The sequence below is a fragment of the Felis catus genome, chromosome C1 (genome assembly GCF_018350175.1).
Source record: "Felis catus isolate Fca126 chromosome C1, F.catus_Fca126_mat1.0, whole genome shotgun sequence".
NCBI lineage: Eukaryota > Metazoa > Chordata > Mammalia > Carnivora > Felidae > Felis > Felis catus.
In genome coordinates, this window is record NC_058375.1 from 72,889,533 (window position 1) to 72,910,993 (window position 21,461).

General features: G+C 38.9%; 1 protein-coding gene and 1 long non-coding RNA gene across 4 annotated transcripts in view; one reads left to right on the plus strand and one right to left on the minus strand.

Moving 5' to 3' along the window:
- The window catches only part of CLCA2 (chloride channel accessory 2), a 43,314-nt gene that overhangs the window by 14,113 nt on the left and 7,740 nt on the right, over positions 1-21,461 (plus strand). For all 3 annotated transcript variants that reach the window (XM_045036136.1, XM_003990276.5, XM_019837375.2), the window contains 9 exons: positions 996-1,155; positions 3,288-3,515; positions 6,245-6,475; positions 7,270-7,447; positions 8,310-8,416; positions 10,411-10,635; positions 13,393-13,663; positions 16,980-17,150; positions 20,961-21,194. In XM_045036136.1, the coding sequence (XP_044892071.1) occupies positions 996-1,155; positions 3,288-3,515; positions 6,245-6,475; positions 7,270-7,447; positions 8,310-8,416; positions 10,411-10,635; positions 13,393-13,663; positions 16,980-17,150; positions 20,961-21,194 (1,805 nt within the window). The remainder of the gene's footprint in view (positions 1-995; positions 1,156-3,287; positions 3,516-6,244; positions 6,476-7,269; positions 7,448-8,309; positions 8,417-10,410; positions 10,636-13,392; positions 13,664-16,979; positions 17,151-20,960; positions 21,195-21,461) is intronic.
- The window catches only part of LOC109502433, a 71,560-nt gene continuing 57,460 nt past the window's right edge, over positions 7,362-21,461 (minus strand). The window contains exons 5-8 of the long non-coding RNA XR_006584466.1: positions 18,178-18,278; positions 11,522-11,653; positions 8,135-8,437; positions 7,362-7,422 (exon numbers count right to left, since the gene is read on the minus strand). This is a non-coding gene — a long non-coding RNA (uncharacterized LOC109502433). The remainder of the gene's footprint in view (positions 7,423-8,134; positions 8,438-11,521; positions 11,654-18,177; positions 18,279-21,461) is intronic.

Genomic DNA, 21,461 nt, shown 5'->3' on the forward strand with positions numbered 1-21,461 from the left:
ACAAGAAAGAGATCCTTTTATTTTTAAATTTTATTTCATTTTTTAAAAGTTGGTAAATATTTATGTGGTTCAGATATGAAAACAATATAAAAAGTTATACTCTAAGATATCTTGTTACCACCACTGTCTTCACCCTGCTCCCTCTCATCCCCTCCAGTAATCATTTTTATTAGTTTCTGGTTTATTTTTTAGTATTTCTTTAAGCAAATCCAAATAAATCTGAATATATATTTCTCTTCATTAATTTTTTAATTAAAAATAAGTGCTTAATGTTCCATTGTATGGATATACTGTATCTTTTCAACCAGTCTCCTATTGCTGGACAAGTGGGTTGCTCCCAATTTTTTTTGTTATTACCAACAGTACTGCAGGTCATAATGCCATATATATATATATATATAATTTCTCATGTATGCAGGCAGATCTATATGTCTGTTGAGTAGCTTCCAAGGATTACTGGGTCAAAATGTACCCTCTGCTGTAATTTTCGTAGATATTGACCAATTATCATTTGATCATCAATTGGAAGATATTTCTCTTCTGAAGGTTGTGCTGTTTTTCATTCCCTTTGGTAGAATTTGAGATTGCTCGTTTAGGAAAGAATCCTTTTTAAATATCCTCATTCCATGTTCATTCTCTTCTGCTCTCTTGTCCAATGGCAATGAGCTCAAAGACACTGTGATTCAGGATACTATTGGTCATGCTGTCTCCTGGGCCTCTAAAAGTTCACGTCCATTTCCTGGTATCTTTTCCTTTGACCGTGTTTAGTTGGTTAAAGCCTTTGGTGATACAGAATTTCTTATGCAGCTCAAATGCTTTAAAACAAAGTGGAGTGTATTTCTAAATTAATGACCTTTCTTAACAGAATAGTTTTTAAAATGTTTTATGTGTCGCTTGTTGCAAGCTACAAGCCTTGCAACAAATTATTATATGAACCAAATGAAGAAGAAACAGAAGTATTTCTAAAATAGACCAATTTCTCTTTCTATTTTAAGGTGTTCATCAGACATCACAGGCATTTTTGTGTGTGAAAAAGGCCCTTGCCCCCAAGAAAACTGTATTATTAGTAAACTTTTTAAAGAAGGATGTATGTTTATATACAATAGCACCCAAAATGCAACTGCGTCGATAATGTTCATGCAAAGTTTATCTTCTGTAAGTATGGCCTTGGAATGAAAATCTCCTACAGCATTCATCTCTTCCCAAGATGGCCTGAAATGTTTAAAGTGTTTAAACAAAAAGACATTAAGATTCACTATGTTTTAGAGCTTGAGGGCCTTAGAGTTCATCTAGTTTTTATTTCACAGATAAAACAAAAAACACTGAGGCCCCAAAGATGATCGCCAAAAAATATATTCCTTTAGAAAAGTGATTATTTGCTTTCTGGGGAAGGTGATTTAACAAGGGTACTCTGGAAACCTCAAAATAAACTGCTCATATGGTGGTGCTTTCACAGGAAGGTGTATGAGTAACAGTAATAAAACACACAATTATATTCTCTCACTTGAAGTAGCAAACGACTCTTATTTTGTTTCCTAGTTCTTTCCCTTGTTTTGCATAGTACAGAAATTTAAAAAGGACTCTCTCGCCCTCTCTCTCTGCCCCTCCTCCACTCATGTGCACTCTCTCTTTCAAAATAAGTAAATAAACATCTAAAAAAAAAGAAATTAAAAAGGAAAACCAGGTTTTACCAAGTCAACTAGCCCTTAGTTTTGCAGGTTCAGAAACTTACCTTGTCAGTATTCCACACTGATAAGAGCCTAGTGTATGAATCCAGAACACTATTTTTAAATAATAATTTATTATTTATTATTAATAATTTATTATTGATAATTTATTATTATTATTAAATAATTTATTGTTTAAAAATAGTACTCTGTCATGGGGATCCAATACTTGCATCCTCTAGCCAATTCATTCTCTCTCTAGAGGAAGCAGCATGAAACAGCCAAATTGTCCCCAGAAGCCTCTCTGAGAGAATGGAATCAGAAAGGAGGAAGACTGGTGGTACAGAGGTTTAATGGCATCAGCCTTCATGACTGGATATATCCATCCATCTTCACAAAGACCTGAAACTCACCTCTGTGTGTCATCTCCCTTCCATGGTACTGGGAGCACATGGGCACATGCCCCTGTGAAGTTTTCTGTTTCCACGGCTGACCAGTGTCCCTTAGATGGACACATTCTTTTCTTTAGACAACCTTTTTTTTCTTCAGTCTGGTTTCAGTCAAGGCTAGGAGTCCTTCTGTAACTTTAAGGTGATTTTTCATTTTTCTTGTCTGATCCATTATATTTTTAATTTATAGCCTTAATATCTGAACCCAACTTGATTCCATGTATTCATCCACATTGTTTGTGACTAGGCATTATCTTTGTGAACCTTTGAAAGACCTAATCATTACTATCCAATCCAAGAAGTTTCATAGTCATGAAATAAACAGAAAGGAGTTAAAAACAAAGAAATTATGACAGCAAAAATGCGTTCTACTCCTGTCTCCCCATGCTACTGAGAATATCTCTTTAAGCAATTATTAACCTTCTGAAGCTTCAGCTTCCTCTTCTATGAAAATAGAGATAGAACTGGAAAGTCTATTAGGCGTTTTCTAGTTCTAAGCTCCCGTGTTTCTGTTAGCACGAAGTAGCTACTCTACAGGAATATAGCCACTGGGAGTAGGTGGTAACACATCATTTTGCAATGTGAAACATACCTTTAAAAGGGGTGACATATGTTCAGTATTATTAAATAGACCATATCTATATTTAAAAATGGGGAGAAAGACCAGGAAGTAAGCTTAAGTTGGTTTTTTTTCCTCATCCTATTGTTACCGAGATCAATATTTGAACTAGATCGATTTATGTTGACTGATCAATAAATAAAGGTGCAAGTGGGTCATTAAATACAATTTCAAGGAATAGGCTGACCAAGACAATATCTTCTGGGGTGTTTTCTTTAACACGTTATCATACTAAAAAAAGGCGGGAGATTGTTTTGTTTTCCTAAGACTGAGATATATATACACAGTCTGCTCTCTGTTATCCAAGTGCAAATAGACGATAATAGAGACTGATTGCAAGTACCACGAGGTGCCAGTGTTTCAAGCAAAGGATGCCAAGGTTTATTTGTAAACTCAAAGTCATTCTTGAAGTAATAAAGGACGGCTATGGCACTTCTAATTTCTCATCTTTCAGCTCACCTTTCCTTTTACCTTTAGTTGCTTGAGATTGAGAAGTATGTCTAATATGGGAAGAGTCCCTTCATTTTCTGATAGGCATTGTTCTATTTCTAGGTGGTTGAATTCTGCAATGCACGTACCCACAATCAAGAAGCTCCAAACCTACAGAACCAAATGTGCAGCCTCAGAAGTGCATGGGATGTAATCACAGACTCTGCTGACTTTAATCATAGCTTTCCCATGAATGGGACTGGGCTTCCACCTCCTCCTGTATTCTCCCTTATTCAGGCTGGTGACAAAGTGGTCTGTTTAGTGCTGGATGTGTCCAGTAAAATGGAAGAGGTTAGTGGCTGTAAACCATTCACCATTTTTTCTATCAGTTTTTAATTCTTTTTATTTCCAGAGGGTAAGGGCAGAGGAGGGGAGGCCAAAGGTTTGGAATCTTCATGCATTTCGTCTTTCCTTAGGGACTAGAAGAACAAATTCACACTGTAGGCCAGAAATTGAGATAAAGCAGATAAATGAAAGCCATAGGTAATTCCTAGCCCTGAGTTTTGCTACTAATTGCAACTTTTTTCCAACCAAGACCTTTTTCTAAAACTCTGGCATGTAACAAAATCTCCTTTGGCCACATTTCACTCACTGGTACATAGCCCTAGCGGAGGCAAGAGACTACGGGTTTGCAGAGAGTGTGTGTATCCATTGTGTTTATGTTTCCCATGTCACCATGGATGGAAAACCATACCTCAGTCATGCAGTAATCGAGGAGCCTTGCAGAAATCCTCTTTTGAAAATCTCATAACTCTCAGATAGTGGTTAAAAGCTTAATCTCTGGAACCAGGCAGATGTGCTTTAATTCCTGGCTTCTTCACTTACTGTCTCTATAGACAAGACCAAAATAACTTTCTTGAACTATTTTATCATCTGTAAAATAGGGATTATAATAGCTACTTTTAGTGTGGTGACAGGAGCAGCTGATACTGGTTTCTTAAAGTCAATAGTTAAATTTTTAGGAAATTTGCAAGCAGTAGTTAAATACAGCCATTATTAAAAATTAAACCACGTAGATTTATAATTAAATAAAATTGTTAACATATAATAAATGCTCAAAAGTCATCACTTCCTAAATATTCTTCTACTATTTTTTACTATTATCTACGCCCAGAGTCAGTAAACAACAGCTCATGGGCCAAATTTGGCTCACTACCTGTTTTTGCACAGCCCACAAGCTAAAAATGGATTTTACGATTTAAATGGTTTAGAAAAAAGTCAAGAGAGTAATATTTCATGATATGTGAAAATTACATGAAATTCAAATTTCAGTCTCCATAAAGTTTATTGGAACACAGCAACACTCATTTATTTATATCTTGTCTATGGCCACTTTAGTGCTAAAACAGCAGAATCGAGTGCTTGCAACAGAGAATACATGGCCCATCAAGCCTGAAATAACTTAACTTCTAGCCCTTTTCTGAAAATGTCTGCTGACCCCCAATCTGTGCTCTTAAGATTACTTCTGGTCACCTGTATCTGGTCAACATCTCTTCCCAACTCTGCTTTTAGTGACATCACATTGACAACTTGAAATCAACCATGGTGGGAGTAGTTAATCCCACAGAGATTTTCAATTGCAACAGATCAGGGTGTCTCTCCCTCTTTTGCCAGAAAGCCAGTTTTTGAAAAACATTTACCAGCACACCACCATCTATTTCATAAAATTGTTGAGGGGGAATAAGTGAAAAAATGAATATGAAGCTTTTGGTTCAAAAGTGGCAGTATTATTTAATCATAGAACTTGTCCTAAGGAAGAGTTCATCCTCTTATATTCTCTGGATCAGTAGTCCTGGAAAATTTGCCTTTTTCAATTTGTCTCTGAAATATTAGGAACACCACTAATACATTCAGCATCTGGATAATTTTGTAATCTTGCCCACCTACAGTTGACTAGGCTATGATCTTCTAAAGATGGTCTCAGGGTAATTTATATTGGCTAGCTACCTCTACTGAGCAAGAATAGGTAGAATGAAAGGGATAGTTGTACTTGAGAGAAGATGTGAAGTTAGTAGAAGGGAAATAAACCTAGAGTAACACACTCACAGCAAAGCAAACTCCCTTCCCTTTTCTTGCCAATATTGTCCTTGAACCATCATAGCCATTCTTCCATTAGGTGCCTGGACTGTGCTTGCTTGGTGGACACAGAGATGACAGAACATAGTCTCTACTTCACAATGCTCACAATCTAATGATGCTGGGGGAGCTGCAAGCTGAGCTTCAATGACCCCCTGTTCAGTGATGACTGTGGTCTCTTTCTCCCAACTCAGACATCTCCCTTGATATCTGGACCTACATTTCGCATTGCTTCGGAAGCATCATTTCCCATTTGGAAAGGGAGCCAATGAACTCAAAGTGTGTGGAGTTTGAGATACCTGTGGGACATTAAATTTGCGATGCTTCCGAAGCAATGTGAAATGTAGATCCAGATATTAAGGGAGATGTCTAAGTTGGAGAAAGAGACCACAGTCCTCACTGAACGGGGGTCATTGAAGCTCAGCTTGCTGCTCCCACAGCCTAGTGAACCTAGTGAACATCAGTAACATCACATGCCCAAACCTGGTCACTAATATTACTTTTCATCTGGTTAACACATAGGTTTATCTCTACTGTCATGTGTGTATCTCATACAATCCTATTTTAATAAGTAGGAAAAATATTATGTTTCCTCTTACCCAGACTGGATTTTAAAAGAAGCAGTTACAAATCTAGTTTAAACTAGTTTCATAGATCTCGAATTCTGAGTTGGAGAGAAATAGTGGGAATATGTGTTCTTAGAGAGCAGTAAATATGAACAGCTTGTTGGAGGTAGGGTTCTCAACCCCTCTGTCCTCCTTGAAAAACATTTATTTTTGAGCCTCCAATTAATAAAACAAGATTCCAGCATAGTGTCACTCTATACAACTCAAAAAGTTACAATGTGACACTGCTAAATGATTGGCAGAGATATTTGCCAGGTTGCTGAGTCATATTTTTGTCTACCAACCAAAGGTTGTTATTTTTTCCTTTTTGGGACACAGGCTGACAGACTCCTTCGACTGAAACAGGCAGCAGAATTTTACTTGATGCAGATTGTTGAAATTCATACCTTTGTGGGCATTGTCAGTTTCAACAGCAAAGGGGAGATCAGAGCCCAGCTACACCAAATTAACAGTGATGATGACCGAAAGCTGTTGGTTTCACATCTGCCTTTGACTGTGTCAGCAGAAGCACAAACCAGCGTCTGCTCAGGGCTTAAGAAGGGATTTGAGGTACAGTTGGGTACGCAATGCCCAAATCACCATCACTTTCCTTTCCTTCATTTTATAGCTAAGGTTCCTTCTGATATGGGGCAATCTGTTACAGTGTGGTCATGACACTGATAGGAAAGTAACAATGGGTTATTTTTAAGGTCAGGAACCATGTCTTGTTTACCATTAAACCCGATGTGCCTAGCAAAGTACCTGGCACATATTAGCTGTTCGATAAATGCTAGTTGAAGGAATGAGTAAATAAATAAATACACTGGCCAAGGCTGGGGAACTTCAGCATCATCTGGACAATTTCTAACACTGACCCTCTGCATTCGGTGATTGGCCCAACTGTAGCCATTTTTATGCTTGGGTTTTCCATCAAAATCAGTAATGTCTGGCTTTTGCTTATAGTAATTCTAGACCCATCTAACTCTAATGTGTAGCCAAGGTTGAGAACCACTTCTCTAAGGCCTCTTATTGATCATTCACCAGATGTCAGAGGCAGAGATAACATACAAGAATGTGCCCCATATCCTCCATCATGGACCCTCTTCTAAACTGGGGGCATATTGTGATGATTCAAACAGAAAGAGTCTCTCTGTACAAGCAATCCAGCAATGGCATGTACAGTGACAAGTCCTTTGATGAGGTGAGCTGAGGATGGAATGGGGATGGGCTTGGAGTGCAGCAAGCCACAGAGGACCTCGAAGAGGCATATGCCTTACTGATGGGAATTTGGAATGAGTGAATTCTTCCATTCAATGGCAACTTGAATTACATTTCCTTCCAAATGACTGATACTCTACGTTCAGGTGGTTGAAAAACTGAATGGAAAAGCCCATGGCTCTGTGATGATATTAGTGACCAGTGGAGGTGATGAGCACATTGGCAATTGCTTACTTACTGTGCTCAGCAGTGGTTCAACCATTCATTCCATTGCCCTGGGCTCATCTGTGGTCGAACACCTGGAGGAATTATCACATCATACAGGTAAATATATTTGTAAACACTTATGTTTTAGAGCATTTCCTTTTAAATTGAATATTCAAAGCCTTTTAACTTGAATACTCCCAACCATGAAGCCCATATTATGACAATAGAATGTGTGGCTTAATTGGAAAAAGACAAATAGAAACAGCTATCTTAAGGAAAACAACACAAAAATCATTGCTAAAATCTGCCAAATTTTGTTGACCTTTAAAGATTTTCCTTAGGAGGTGCCAATCATATACATCCAATAGAAATATAATTTTATAATTTTTTTGTTAAACTAATCTGAGCATGTATAATCACAGAGCTAAAAATATATTTAAGATTAAACGCACTAACTTTCATGATAAGGACACATACCAAATTGTAAGATCCATATCTTTTTTCGTTCTAAATGAGGCATGGAATAATTTTATCTTATATTCCTTATAGCCAATAAAAATGAGTATTGCTGACTTACAAATTAAAAGTTAGGTTTTTATTGAATTATTTTTGAAAACAATGTTTTCAGAATGTAAGCATAAGTGTAAACATATAGCACTGCAGATAGCAATGAACCTAGAGTGTCTAGGAATCACCTTCATTACAAGACTATTCAAACAATATTCATTGAGTTTCTATCAAGCACCAGACAGAGGTGTAGACCTTGACATCACAGCCGTGAACAGAACACACAAAACTACTCACCTCTGCTGCTCACCATGTGGCTGGCAGGATGCCATGCACTGCCAGCCAAGTGCTACACCTCCTTCCCCAAAACTAAGCCTCTTACATGGGAAAGGTTGTTGGAAAAGACCTCACATATTATTTTTTGTTTTATTTTATACATTTTAATGGTTAACATCCCAATCATGTATTTCAGGAGGTGTAAAGTTCTTTGTTCCAGATAAATCAAACTCCAATAGCATGATTGATGCTTTCAGTAGAATCCCCTCTGGAACCGGAGACATTTTTCAACAACGTATTCAGGTCAGAATTTCCTCAATGGGGCTGGGGGGCAGGGAGAAGGAAGCAAGGAAAACAAATGAACTGTGTTAACTCACTCATTAACCTTATTGGAATATGTAACAATTCTTGCACAGAAGGCTTTTAAAAGAGCTTCTTGGTGTCACCAGAGCCAGGATTCATTGTTACCTGATGGCTGTTTTTCTCAACCCTAGTAGTAATTTCCTGAAATTGCTACCTCGGCCTTTTAAAGTCTGTAAGCAGAAGTTGCTCCTTCCTAGTGGCTCAAAATGGGGATGGGGTGGGGTTGGGGGGGTGTAGAGGTAAGACCAAGATGACAAATAAGAAACTGTTTCTTAGGTTTAGTTCTATAATAACTTTCCATTAATCAAAATCCATTTTACTTTTTTTTTTTTTGCTTTTTTAAAAACTTCTTTGAAGCTCCTCCCTTGTGTTAAAAGCATCAACTATTTCATTAAATTCTAAACAAATTTAAATATTTCTTCGACTACTGCAATTTACTTGACTTTGCTCACAAAGGCTTCCTCTAATCAAGCCATTTAAAAGGGCCAAGTTTTTTCTAAGTACTTTAAAGATATTTTGAACATAACTGAGGGTTTGAACAAAATTTCATCTGCTGTTTCCTCACAGATGGTAAGTTAACCTGCCAAGTTAATGACTTGATGTGAGCAATGAAGTCAGTTAAATTATTCTTAGAAAATATTTAACATGAAGATTATATGTACACAGCAAAGACAATAACCACAATTTTATCATTAGAAGTGAAAAAAAGGGGAATCATAAATGAGAACATGTATTTATGAATTAGATTACATTTGGCTCTTCTGAATAATCTTCCTACCCTGTGATTTCTTCAATGCTATGAAATAAAAACAAGCGTTTAAAAATGTTTTCAAAAATTTAACAAAATATTATTCATATGGCTCAAATTTGCCTTATGTTCTCAAACGTGGCCACCTCTCCCCAGCGTATGTCATTAGCCCCACTAGACTATGGACAGAAACTATATCCCCTTCAGCAGCTCAGGCCCAGGGCACAGAATGTGCCCCAGTGGTCAGCAGTCTACAAATACTTATAAGATGGATTTGAACAAATAATCCACAGTGTCTTTGCTGTCATCCACCAGTGAATTTTTTATGCTTTCTGAGTTTGAGCAATATTGCAGCGCATTACTTAGCGTATTTATTTAATAAATAAAAATGTCCAAAGTTATTTTTACGCTTGTATGTGTTGTGGATACACAGTGATTCAACGCAGGGTCTCTTGGTGTCAGCTGGCCTGGGCTCTATTCCCGTGTCACCTCCTTGTATGTGACACTGCACATGTTACTTCTCTAAGGCTCTGTCTCCTCATCTCTGAAATGTGGCCAACAGCAGTACTCACCTCAAAGGGTTTTCAAAAGGATTAAGTGAGGTAATATATGTAAAGCATTTAGCTCAGTGCCATCACTTGTACATACTCTGTAAGTGTTGCATGTGTGCACCTACATGCACGCGCACACACACACACGTGTTCACGTGGCTTATTGCAGATGGCTAAATAATTCTTCTAATGTACCCAAGCTCCCTGAAACTCAGCGTTTTATTTCTTATTAAAATATATAAAAGTATCTGGAGAGATAATATATAAATGAAACCACTGAAGCACATTCATAAACAAAAAATTTTTAAAGCCTGTTAATTGCTGATCTGAAGCTAATGTTGATTTGGATAACAGACAGTCTGGGAACAGCTAAAATCAATTGGTAAAAAATAATGAAGAGACATTTGTATTAACTATGACAATATTTTATATCTTCCGTACTTCTATAATATGCAATATTTTGCACTGGCGAGGTATTTTGTGAAAAGTGATTTATATAAATACAGTACCTGTCAGAATTTAGTAATTTTTATTTTTGCCAATGTATTTTTGTTGGTCCTAGAAGTAAAGAAAAAGATGGGATGTTTACGCCTACCACTAGAAACTTTCATGTATATTTGTATTCTCTTGAACAGCTTGAAAGTACGGGTGAAAATGTTAAACCTCACCATCAACTGAAAAACACCGTGACTGTGGATAACAGTGTGGGCAATGACACTACCTTTCTTGTCACATGGCAGACAAGTGGTCCCCCTGAAATTGCATTAGTTGATCCTAATGGAAGAAAATACTACACAAGTGATTTTATCACTAACCCAGCTCTGCGGACTGCTCGCCTCTGCATTCCTGGAACTGCTGAGGTAGATGCTGTGAGCTTTGTTCATAATGACAACATTTGGTCAAGCGCATGACTTTCAACTGAATCACATAATTAATTAAATGCATTATGTAAAGAAATGCTATTCTGATACATCACAATTTTACTTTATACAAAGGCATTTTGTGAATGTTAAAAATTTAAGAGAAAAAGGGGTGCCTGGGTGGCTCAGTCGGTTAAGCGTCCAACTTCAGCTCAGGTCATGATCTTATGGTTCGTGAGTTTGAGCCCCGCATGGGGCTCTGTGCTGACAGCTCAGAGCCTGGAGCCTATTCTGTGTCTCCCTCTCTCTGCCCCTCCCCTTCTTGCACTCTGCCTCTGTCTCTCTCTCTCAAAAATAAATAAACAAAAAAAATTTTTTTTAATTTAAGAGAAAAAAACAAGGTTTGTTCAAAACTTTAAATAAAGGAGGGGCGCCTGGGTGGCTCAGTCAATTAAGCGTCCAACTTTGGCTGAGGTCCCTGAGTTCACAGACTCAGGTTTGGCTCAGGTTTGATCTCACTGTCTGTGAGTTTAAGCCCTGCATCGGGCTCAGTGCTGACAGCTCAGAGCCTGGAGCCTGCTTCAGATTCTGTGTCTCCCTCTTTCTCTGCCCCTCCCCCACTCGTGCTCACCCTCTCTCTCTGTCTCTCTCTCTCTCTCTCCCTTTTTCTCTCTCTCAAAGATGAATAAACATTAAAATTTTTTAAAAATTTAAATAATGGATACCAAAGTCTTCTCTCTTCAACAGTAGATATTAATATGTATGCAGTATAAATAATTTCTTTTTGCTTACTTTCTTCTTTATAAAGTTCACATAGACATAGTTATCTATAGGCTTGGGGAAAAATCTAGCTAGAATTTATAATATGAATATATGCAATACATACATTTTTGAATATCTGCTGTGTGATGGATCTTGTTCTAGGTGCTTTACAATAAAACACCATGATAGGAATAAGAACAGGGTACTCAGAGCATCCAGGAGGGATGCACAGACTTCTGGGGAAGGTAACGGCCTCCTGGAAGTAAAAACATCAAAACAGAAATATGGAGACTAAAGGGGCCAGCGGTGTCAACGACATTCTGGGCAGAGGAAAGAGCACATAGAAAAGCTCAGAAAAAATAGAATATAATTCTTCATAGAAGAGTAGGTCAACATGGATGAACTACACAGCAGCATGTAGCGGGGAGATTTAGGGGCAGGAAAGAGAGGAAGTGATGAGGCTAAACACATAAACAGAAGCTATGTCAGCAAGGGCTCTGTATGCCAGGAAAGGCAAGAAGAGCCTGAACCCTAAAGGTAAAGGGAACCACTAAAGGTTCCAAGTAGGGTGGGGGATTGCTCAGGCCCACTCTTGCACTGCCTGAGTGCAGTCCTTAGAGTCCTTGGCCTTTCCTGCTCCCAGGTCACCGTGGAAACCTGTGCTGTGGCTTCCCTGCCTCTGGGTTTCACCTCTACCCCGGTGATTGTTCTGAAGCATCAATCTGACCAAACCTTGTCTCCTGTTCAAAACTCATTGGTGGTCTCAGGATAAAATCCATGTGGTTACTATTACATATCAGGCCATTGACGTTCTGACTGTTGCCCAAGCTTATTTCTTAACCCTTTTGCCAAACATCCTCGGCTCTGCTCCTCCTTACTTTTCTCCCGACTCATCGCGTTCTTTTTACATCATATTCTTTGTACAAGGGCCAAGAACACTTTACCTACTTTTTGCTCCCTTTGCCTGACCTCTTAGTCTGGACCAGGGGCCCTGTAGCAAAACACATATTACACCCAAAGAGAAGTTTTTGATACAGAGATCTGTGCTAAATGTCTATTACTAATGTTATGATTACAAAAAAAAATTATTGCGAATCATGACTTCACAAGAAAATGGCCACGCACATGAATTCCAGTGAAGAAGGCTGGGTAGGGTGTGGTGATATCTTAACTTTCCACACTGAGTCACAAGTTAACTCCTTGCTTTCTCTCTTTTCCCTCAAGCTCTACTTCATTACTCCTGTTATGTCCAGGGTTTAATAAGATGTAACAGCAAGAATGAGGAAAAAGAAAACATTCATGTATAATCTCATCCAAAGAAATTTCTCAGCAATGGTATTTAGAATGGTATTTAGAATTTCTTAGAATGGTATTTAGCAATATTTCTATAAATTAACACAGACATTGTAGGATCCTGACTTATTAAAAATATTGCTCTTTTTCTTGGTCTCTAATAGTGTATGTGGGTTTTGTTGCTTAAGATTTCTGTATATTGGGGGTGGGGGTTGAGGGACATGGAGGAAAGGAAGGATGCTATCGCTTTTTAAATCCAGGTATTCACATAAATCATAATTGTTTACTTAATTTGCTGCAATTTTCTCAATTGTAGAAAAGGAATAAAAACATTGAAATTTCTTTTGGGTGAAGGGGCTCAAATTAATATTTGCAAAATACTTCAGGCTGGACACTCATCATTATCTTCTAAAAGTATGAATCAAAATGTGTCCTCCCAACAAATAAGTTCATGGGTTCCCTGAAGAGTTACCTAACGATAAAAGTGGGTTGTGCTGTGAAAGCCATGTAAATGGTGAATTGTTATACCCTCACCGATATCATTTTTCCTACATTTGTTTGTAATTCCTTTAAAAAATGCAACATCAACAAAACAAGGAGTAAAACCCTAGAAGCTTAGGCTCATGCTTTAAAACTGAGGGATGCTTTTTTTTTTTTTTTTTTTCTTCACACTTGACAAAACAAAAAAGCTTTGTTTTGCAGCCTGGGCTCTGGACCTACACACTGAACAATACCCACCATTCTCTTCAAGCCTTGAAGGTGACGGTGACCTCTCGCGCCTCCAGCTCAGCCATGCCCCCTGCCACTGTGGAAGTCTTTGTGGAAAGAGACAGCCCCCGGTTTCCCCACCCTGTGATGATTTACGCAAATGTAAGAAAGGGGATTTATCCCATTCTTAATGCCACTGTAACGGCTACAATTGAGCCAGAGGCTGCAGATCCTGTTGTGCTGAAACTTTTTGACGATGGAGCAGGTAACAGGCAATGTCTTGTCATTTTTCATGTTCTCAAGAGGTGTTGTGCCAGGGTGCTGCAGTATCGATCTTAAGCTTATCTGTAAAATTCCTTCAATTATTTTTCCCATCCAATCTTTTAAATTTTTTTAATGTTTATTTACTTTTGAGAGAGAGAGAGGGAGAGAGACAAAGTGTGAGAGAGGGTGAGGGGCAGAGAGAAAGAGACACAGAATCTGAAGCAGGCTGACAGCACAGAGCCCGACATGGGGCTCGAACCCACAAACCACAAGATCATGACCTGAGCTAAAGTTGGATGCTTAACCGACTGAGCCAGCTAGGCGCCCCTCATCCAATCTTTTGAGGGTCTCAAGTCCTCAGAGAATCACTGACATACTGAGTAGCTGCAGGTCACATCTGCACAAGGAAAGAGAATGTGAACTTGGGAAGAGTCCCCTTGAGGGTCCTTGGTGTGGCTGTGGGGTGAGCAAAAGGGTGGGAGGAAGTAGCTTGACACCTAGGTCTTGGCTTTTGGTTGGCCAGTGACACTGGTAACACAATGAGGTCACACAGAACAGGCTTATATGTCCTTGTGGCAATTCCCGTATTCCTCTAAGATTCACCAGCTGTATTAGTCACTGAAATAATAGGATCAGAAAATTAAAATAACAAATGAAAACCCAAGAAGTGAGATGCAGTAGTAGTCTCCTCGGACCCAGCTATAAAGAGAAAATTGGAAATTGGAACTTGTGACCCAGGAGATAACCCTAGACTATTCTTTAGCCAAGTAGCAGGGTTGATAAGAGGGCAGAGCCAGTGTGTTTGCATGTGCGATTTGCTCATGAGACCACCAGGCCAGCAAGCGTAGTGGAATCACACCAGAGATTCTCCTACCAACCACTGGGAAATCAAAGTAAAAGAAAACAAAGCCCGACTTCAAGCACTCATTCTGCACATGGCGTTCAGAGCCTCATCATCATACATCACAGACAGCACAGGATCAGGCCAGGAAAGAGCAGCACCTGGACTCTTTTTGACTTTTAAAAACAAACTCCTTTGTTGTTTTATCTTTCCTGTTCTGTTCTTTCCCTAAAGAATAAGAATTTTCCCCAGAATGAGAATTTACCTCGAAGTCTATGTTGACAGCCCCAAGTGTTTGATCTACTAATAAAACCATACTCCTGCTCTCCGGTGTTTCAAAGACACATTCTTTTTCAAGAATCTTAGGTTTGGCAACACATTAGCATCCTGCCATGGCAATCTTGTATGACGTTTATGAAACAAAAGTTCCTTTAAAAGATTTCAATTCAAGTCTATCTCAGAGGGACACCAGAGAAGTCCTCTCATTTTGCCTGTTGGAATGGATCCAAATGAGCTTCTCATGCTCTGATTGCTTACCCATGGCCACACCTTTTAGCTTTTGTATATAGTCCAAAAATGCACTTTGCAGAACACTTCTCCTTTGCTCCAGTCTGTGGGTTGGCCTGGAGAATAGTTCCTGTACTCTTTGGAAAGATCACCTGCGTCAGCTCAACAACTTTTGTATTTATTTATTCCCTGGAACCATTTCGTTTATTTGTTGTCTACATTTACGCTCTAATGAAAGAAACAATGGAGAGTATTGCTTAGGCATCAAAGTGTAAATTTAGGGTTTTTTTAAAACCCAATACTTATAACACACGTACATAGCTAACATTTATTTTTATAATGGAAGCAGTATTTACCTGCTTCCAAATTAATGAACAATAATAAAAATGTATACTTATTAAATGCTTTACAATTTAAAATGTACTTTCTCATGAATACTCTGAAATACTCAACACAACAGCCCTGTGAGACGAGTTGCCCCTGTTCTACAGATGAGAAAATTGAGGCTCAGAGAGGTTGTTTCACAGCTACTGAGTGGCAGATCCAGACCTCAAAATCAAGTCCCATGACACCTGAGCTAGTGTTCTTTCCCATTTCTTTCTGACTCGGGATTAAGGGAGGTGGGGGTGGTAACTGTGGCAGAAAGATTTTCCTTTATCATTTCTTAACAAAGGTAGACATGATTCCTCAGTAAACCACTAAATACCAAGATTTCATTTCTTTCCAATAGACAAAAAAAAAATTTCCAGGATGCCTGAGTGGCTCAGTTAGTTGAATGTCCAACTCCTGATTTTGGCTCAGGTCATGATACCAGGGTCGTTGGATCAAGCCCCGCATAGGGCTCCACGCTACACATGGAGACTGCTTTAAGATTCTCTCTCTCTCTCTCTCTCTCTCTCTCTCTCTCCCCATCGGCCCCTCTGCTCCACTTGTGCTCCCTCTCCCTCTCTCTCTAAAATAAAAAGAAAATTTTCTAAACCTACTATGATAATAAGTTGCTTAGCACTTTGTATTTTAATTAAATATACTCCTACTTTTCTCATGCTAAGGAGCAGCCCTGCCTCCACAGTGGGGATTCAGGAACACTGCAGTGGCGATACAGGGCTAGGGTCCAAAGTGGAGTATGTGGTATGAACTGACTCTAGGATAGGACAAGCCATTTGCCCAGGGTGGTCATCTGCACGTGAATAGTGAATGTGTTTTGCACTTGGGCTGAGCTCTGCCGTCCACTGCTACCCTGGAGTGTAACTCTCCCAGGCCTCCTGCCTCCCCCATTCAGTCATGGACTTGGTTTGGACATGAACTGCTCTCTAAGGATCAGCGTAAAAGGAAAGAAACCTAGCACTGGCCAAGCTTTCAGAATGCCTCCTAAAGCAAAGCACAGTGGACAGAAACAAAGCCTGTCAACCTCCAAGTCAGCAAGCCCCTTAGAATCTAGAACAACAGTTCCATGTACCCTCTAATGAGAAAATTAAATAATTTCACACGACTTAATCAACTACCAGATTTTTCCCCCCAATGAGGGCTGCAGGATGTTCATAAACCCCTTGCAATTTTATGAAATGTTTTTATGTGCATCTCTATTTATTTCCTAGGAACAGAATAGCTTTTATCTCAAAAGGGTCTCATAAACAAAAAGAATATGCTTGGTTTCCATGAAAAACTAGTATCATTTATAACGATAAGGAGAGCTCTAAAGTTGATAATTAAATGTTTTATTAGCACTGAAATAGAGTCCATTCACCTTTAGAGAATAATTTTTCAGAGGTTTAGGAATCACAGGGAGAAATTAAGGAGCCACTGGATTTTAATATTAAAAGTAACTAGAACCACGACAGTATAAGCTAAAATGGGAAGAACCAGGGGAGTAAAGCCTATTTTTTATTTTAAAGCATACTTATTTTAATTAAATATTAGTAATCAACTATGATGACAGTGTTGACATTGAGCTTTTTATATATATATTCAGGTGCTGATATTATAAAAAATGATGGAATTTACTCGAGGTACTTTTTCTCCTTTGCTGTAAATGGTAGCTACAGCTTGAAAGTGCATGTCAGTTACCCCTCCAGCATAAGTGGCCTAGCCCACTCTGTTCCCGGGAATCGTGCTGTATACGTACCAGGTTACATAGTGAATGGTAAGAATCATCAGCACTGGTGTTTGAATAAACCTCGTTTAATGTATACATCTCTGGGGTGTGTGTGTGTGTGTGTGTGTGTGTGTGTGTGTGTGTGTGTATTAGAGAGAGAGGGGGGAGTGACGGAAAGAGAGAGTTGGAATTTCAAAACTCTTTATGCTTACATCAATGCATAATTTGTTGACCATCTCTTCACTTCTCAGTGATTCATGATAGTGGATAACAGGAAGGCAATAGATAATTCCTACAAATATTTTTATGTCTTCATTGCAGCCATTAGTTTGGCCTCTTTCTTGTGGCTGTTTCACCAGAATTACTAACAGATAGAGATTTATTGTGTTTTATCTCAGTTACAGCTCCTGTATCTCCTTTATAGAGGTTTCAGGCAAAAAAAAAAAAAAAAGGCAAAAGTTATCAGCAGTTGAAAGAAAAAAACAAATGGCCCAGACGATCCACACCAAAAATGAGTTCCTGAATAAATATGGATTTGGATGTTACAGACAATTGAGTTATTCCTGAAAATGTCCTGTCTTCCTTCAAGATAAAAGCACCAAATAAGTAAAAGATACACATCCTTTCTTAACACCATTATTATAGTTCCTGAAGGGAAGCAGTGGTTAAAGTATAACAGACAAACAAAAATATGCTATAATCATCTTAAACAATCTCAAAAAACATTTTTAAACATTCTTATTTCCAAAACTGCAGAATCTTTTTGCTTAATTTTAATGTATTTTATCAGCAATAATTAATCATTTGGACACATGATTCTATATTTTTGTTCTTTAAGTAGAAAATAATCAAGGTGCTCCAGTGAATTTGCATCTCCTGATAATTTTAGTGATGTCTAAAATATAATTTACTCTCTCATATATTTATTTTGGGTTACTTTGAAACCAGTGTAAATCAAATTGCAAGGTAACATGGTTTTACTTCATAGATATGATTTCATATGTAGCTATAATACCTTACTTGTAAATAAATATTCCCTCTTTCATTTATACATTAAACATTTTTGAAGACTTACTAGGTGACAGGAACTAGGAACTTGGGAGAACAGGTAGAATAAGGCCGCATTCCTGCTGAGGAGCTTGAAGGCTACTTTCTGGTCTGCTATCTTTCTGAAACCTATGAGTTTAAAGGATACACACACATATTAGCATCTAGTGTATAGAGATTAGAAAAGTAATATACAACTGTGCTTTTACCTGTGTATCTTGGAGATGCCCTTAGCAGCATAGAAAGAAAAAGGTAGGTTTCCCTAAGCATTCCTACTAAACATAACATTTATCACCTCACTTTTAGATGATCACCTGGAACACACACCTCATTAAAAAATGGGAGCTGCTCACGCCGCCTGGGTGGCTCAGTTGGTTAAACATCTGACTCTTAATTTCTGCTCAGGTCATGATCTCACGGTTCGTGAGTTCGAGCCCTGCATTGGGCTCCGTGTTGATGCCGTGTGGAGCCTGCTTCTAATTCCCTCTCTCTCCCTCTCTCTCTCTCTCTGCCCCTTCAGCCCCCTCTGTCCCTCAAAATAAATAAATAAACTTAAAAAAAGGGAGCTGCTCTATTTTCACACCACTAAATCTCCAGACATAGTAATGTCTGCACCCTTCTTCTCTTCTCCAAAGACCAGTGTTTCTGCTGGCTTCTGCTCTGGATCCCATCTAGCCTGCCCATCCAGAGGCCTTGTGAGCTCACTTTTGCACGGTCCCACTCTTCTGGCCCCTCTGAACCACATTCAAGCATGATTTATTACATCTCCTATTTTAACTGGTCTCCCTTCAGATTCTGTCTACCTCCCTGTCATCTACATCCTTGACATTAGTCTAATCCTGCCATCTGCACTTTCTCACCTTTAATTTACCACTTTCTATTCATCGCAGTCTGACTTCCACCCAAATCACTCCACTGGAAGTGCTCTGGCCCTAGCCACCAACGGCCGCACTGCTGTTAAATCCAACGAACGCATTTCAGTCCTCATTTTATCTGACCTTAGCAGTGTCTGCCACAGCTGATTGATTTCTCCTTCGTCATATACTGGTTTCTATGATCACCTCTTATTCTCTGGAATTTTTTTGTTGGGCTCCTTTCCCAGTTCCTCCTTTTCTACCAAGCCTCTAACTGTTGGCAATTTTCAGAGCTCAGGCCTAACCTTTTTACCCTGTCACCTGTAGCCACACTGCCTGGGTTTGGACCCTTGCTCCTCCATTTACTAGCTTTGTGATTTGGGGCAAGTTACTTAGTTTCTGTGTACTTCAGTTTCATCATCTTGAAAAAGAGGGGTAATAATTGTACCCTCCTTGTAGTGGTGATAGGAAAATTCAATAGTCGATCCACACAAGGTACTTAAATAAGTACTTGGCACGTAGTGAGCCAGGCAGTCAATAAATGCTATTTAACACTATAGTTGACATTTTTATTAGGTAGCTTCATTAATCCATATGGCTTTAATAATATCTATATGCCTATATCTTCCAAATTCACAAGTTCAAAATTATTAAATCTAAATTTTTTTTTCAACGTTTATTTATTTTTGGGACAGAGAGAGACAGAGCATGAACGGGGGAGGGGCAGAGAGAGAGGGAGACACAGAATCGAAAACAGGCTCCAGGCTCCCAGCCATCAGCCCAGAGCCCGACGCGGGGCTCGAACTCCCGGACCGCGAGATCGTGACCTGAAGTCGGACGCTTAACCGACTGCGCCACCCAGGCGCCCCTCAAAATTATTAAATCTAGATAAAACCTCTTTTTTGAGCTTAAAATACATATCTAACTGGCTCCTTGTCATCTTTAATTAGATGTTTTAGAGGAATCACAAACCCTGTAACTTACATATTTAGTCTCCTTCTCTTTAGCCTGCTTTTCCTCCGAAGTTGCATATTTTAGAAACCTGGGAGCTGTTTCTTTTTCTTTTTCTTTTTCTTTTTTCCACCAACTTTCTTTCCTGTACGACTCCATATTCAAATCCAACACCAGCTTTTACTGATTTATCTCCAAATTACATCTCAAACTGCCTACTTCTGCCCTCCTCCCCACTGCTGCCGCCCAGCCCAGCCTGCCATCCTCCCCATCTGGACTATTGTAGTGGCTATCTTAAGGGCCCACTGATTGTTGCATTAGAACCCATTCTCCAATGAAGGCAGCTAGAGTAACCTGTTAGAGAGTAAATGTGACCATGTCACTGCCTTGCTTCCCCATAGTTAAACTCTAAAATCATTACAGTGGCCTGCCTACGTGAGCTTCTCTCTCCTGTCTTATCTCAAACTATTCTCCTCCTTGCTTTAATTAATTTTTTCTTATTTGCAAAGCTCTTTAGTACCTCAGAGTTTTTACACAACCTGTTCCCTTTGCCTAAGATATTATTACCTCCGCTCTTTGCCTGACTGACTCCTACTCACCCTTTATGATACTTTTAAATGTTACTTCCTTGATAACACTATAACTTATGTACCTGTGTTATTCTTCTTCACAGCACCCTGCCTTTTTTCCTTCCTACATTTATCATAAGTTATAAATATGGTTGTATTAGTATGAATATAAATTCTGTTTTATAGTTTTGAGATACTGTTTTGTCTGTGATTACTGGCAGAGCATATACCCTCAATATACTTATTTAATGAATGGAAGGATGGATGGATGGATGGATGGATGGATGGATGGATTAATGAATTATAGAATAAATAAACTCAGTTATTCTAAAGATGTATTAAAAAAAGGTTTTAAAATGTCTCTCAATAATCTCTCAAAACCAAGCTATTCAGGAGATTCTAATTTGTTGTTTTGGCCATTCTTTTCATGGTCACAGGTAACATTCAGATGAATGCCCCAAGAAAATCAGCGGGCAGGCATGAGGAGGAGCAAAAGTGGGGCTTTAGCCGAGTAAGTTCAGGGGGCTCCTTTTCCGTGCTAGGAGTTCTGGCTGGCCCCCATCCTGACGTGTTTCCACCATGCAAAATTATTGACCTGGAAGCTGTAAAAGTGGAAGAGGAGGTGACTTTATCATGGACGGCACCTGGAGAAGACTATGATCAGGGCCAGGGTAGGCTTCTTGGTTTCACTATCTGTTTCTCTACGAGGCAGAATTTCTACTAACTATGCCAGGGGTTAGTTGGGTAAAAATGCTTTGGGGGCTTAGAGCTGACAGAACTGCAGAGAGTTGTTATGAAAAGCTCTGAGTTGTTCATAAGGCATTACATGGAACGAGAGTCTAGGGTAAGAGCTTGTCAGCTCCCCCAGAACTGAGAAGGCTCTGGTAAACTAACTGACACTCATCATCTAGAACTCTTGATTGGAAACATAAATACTA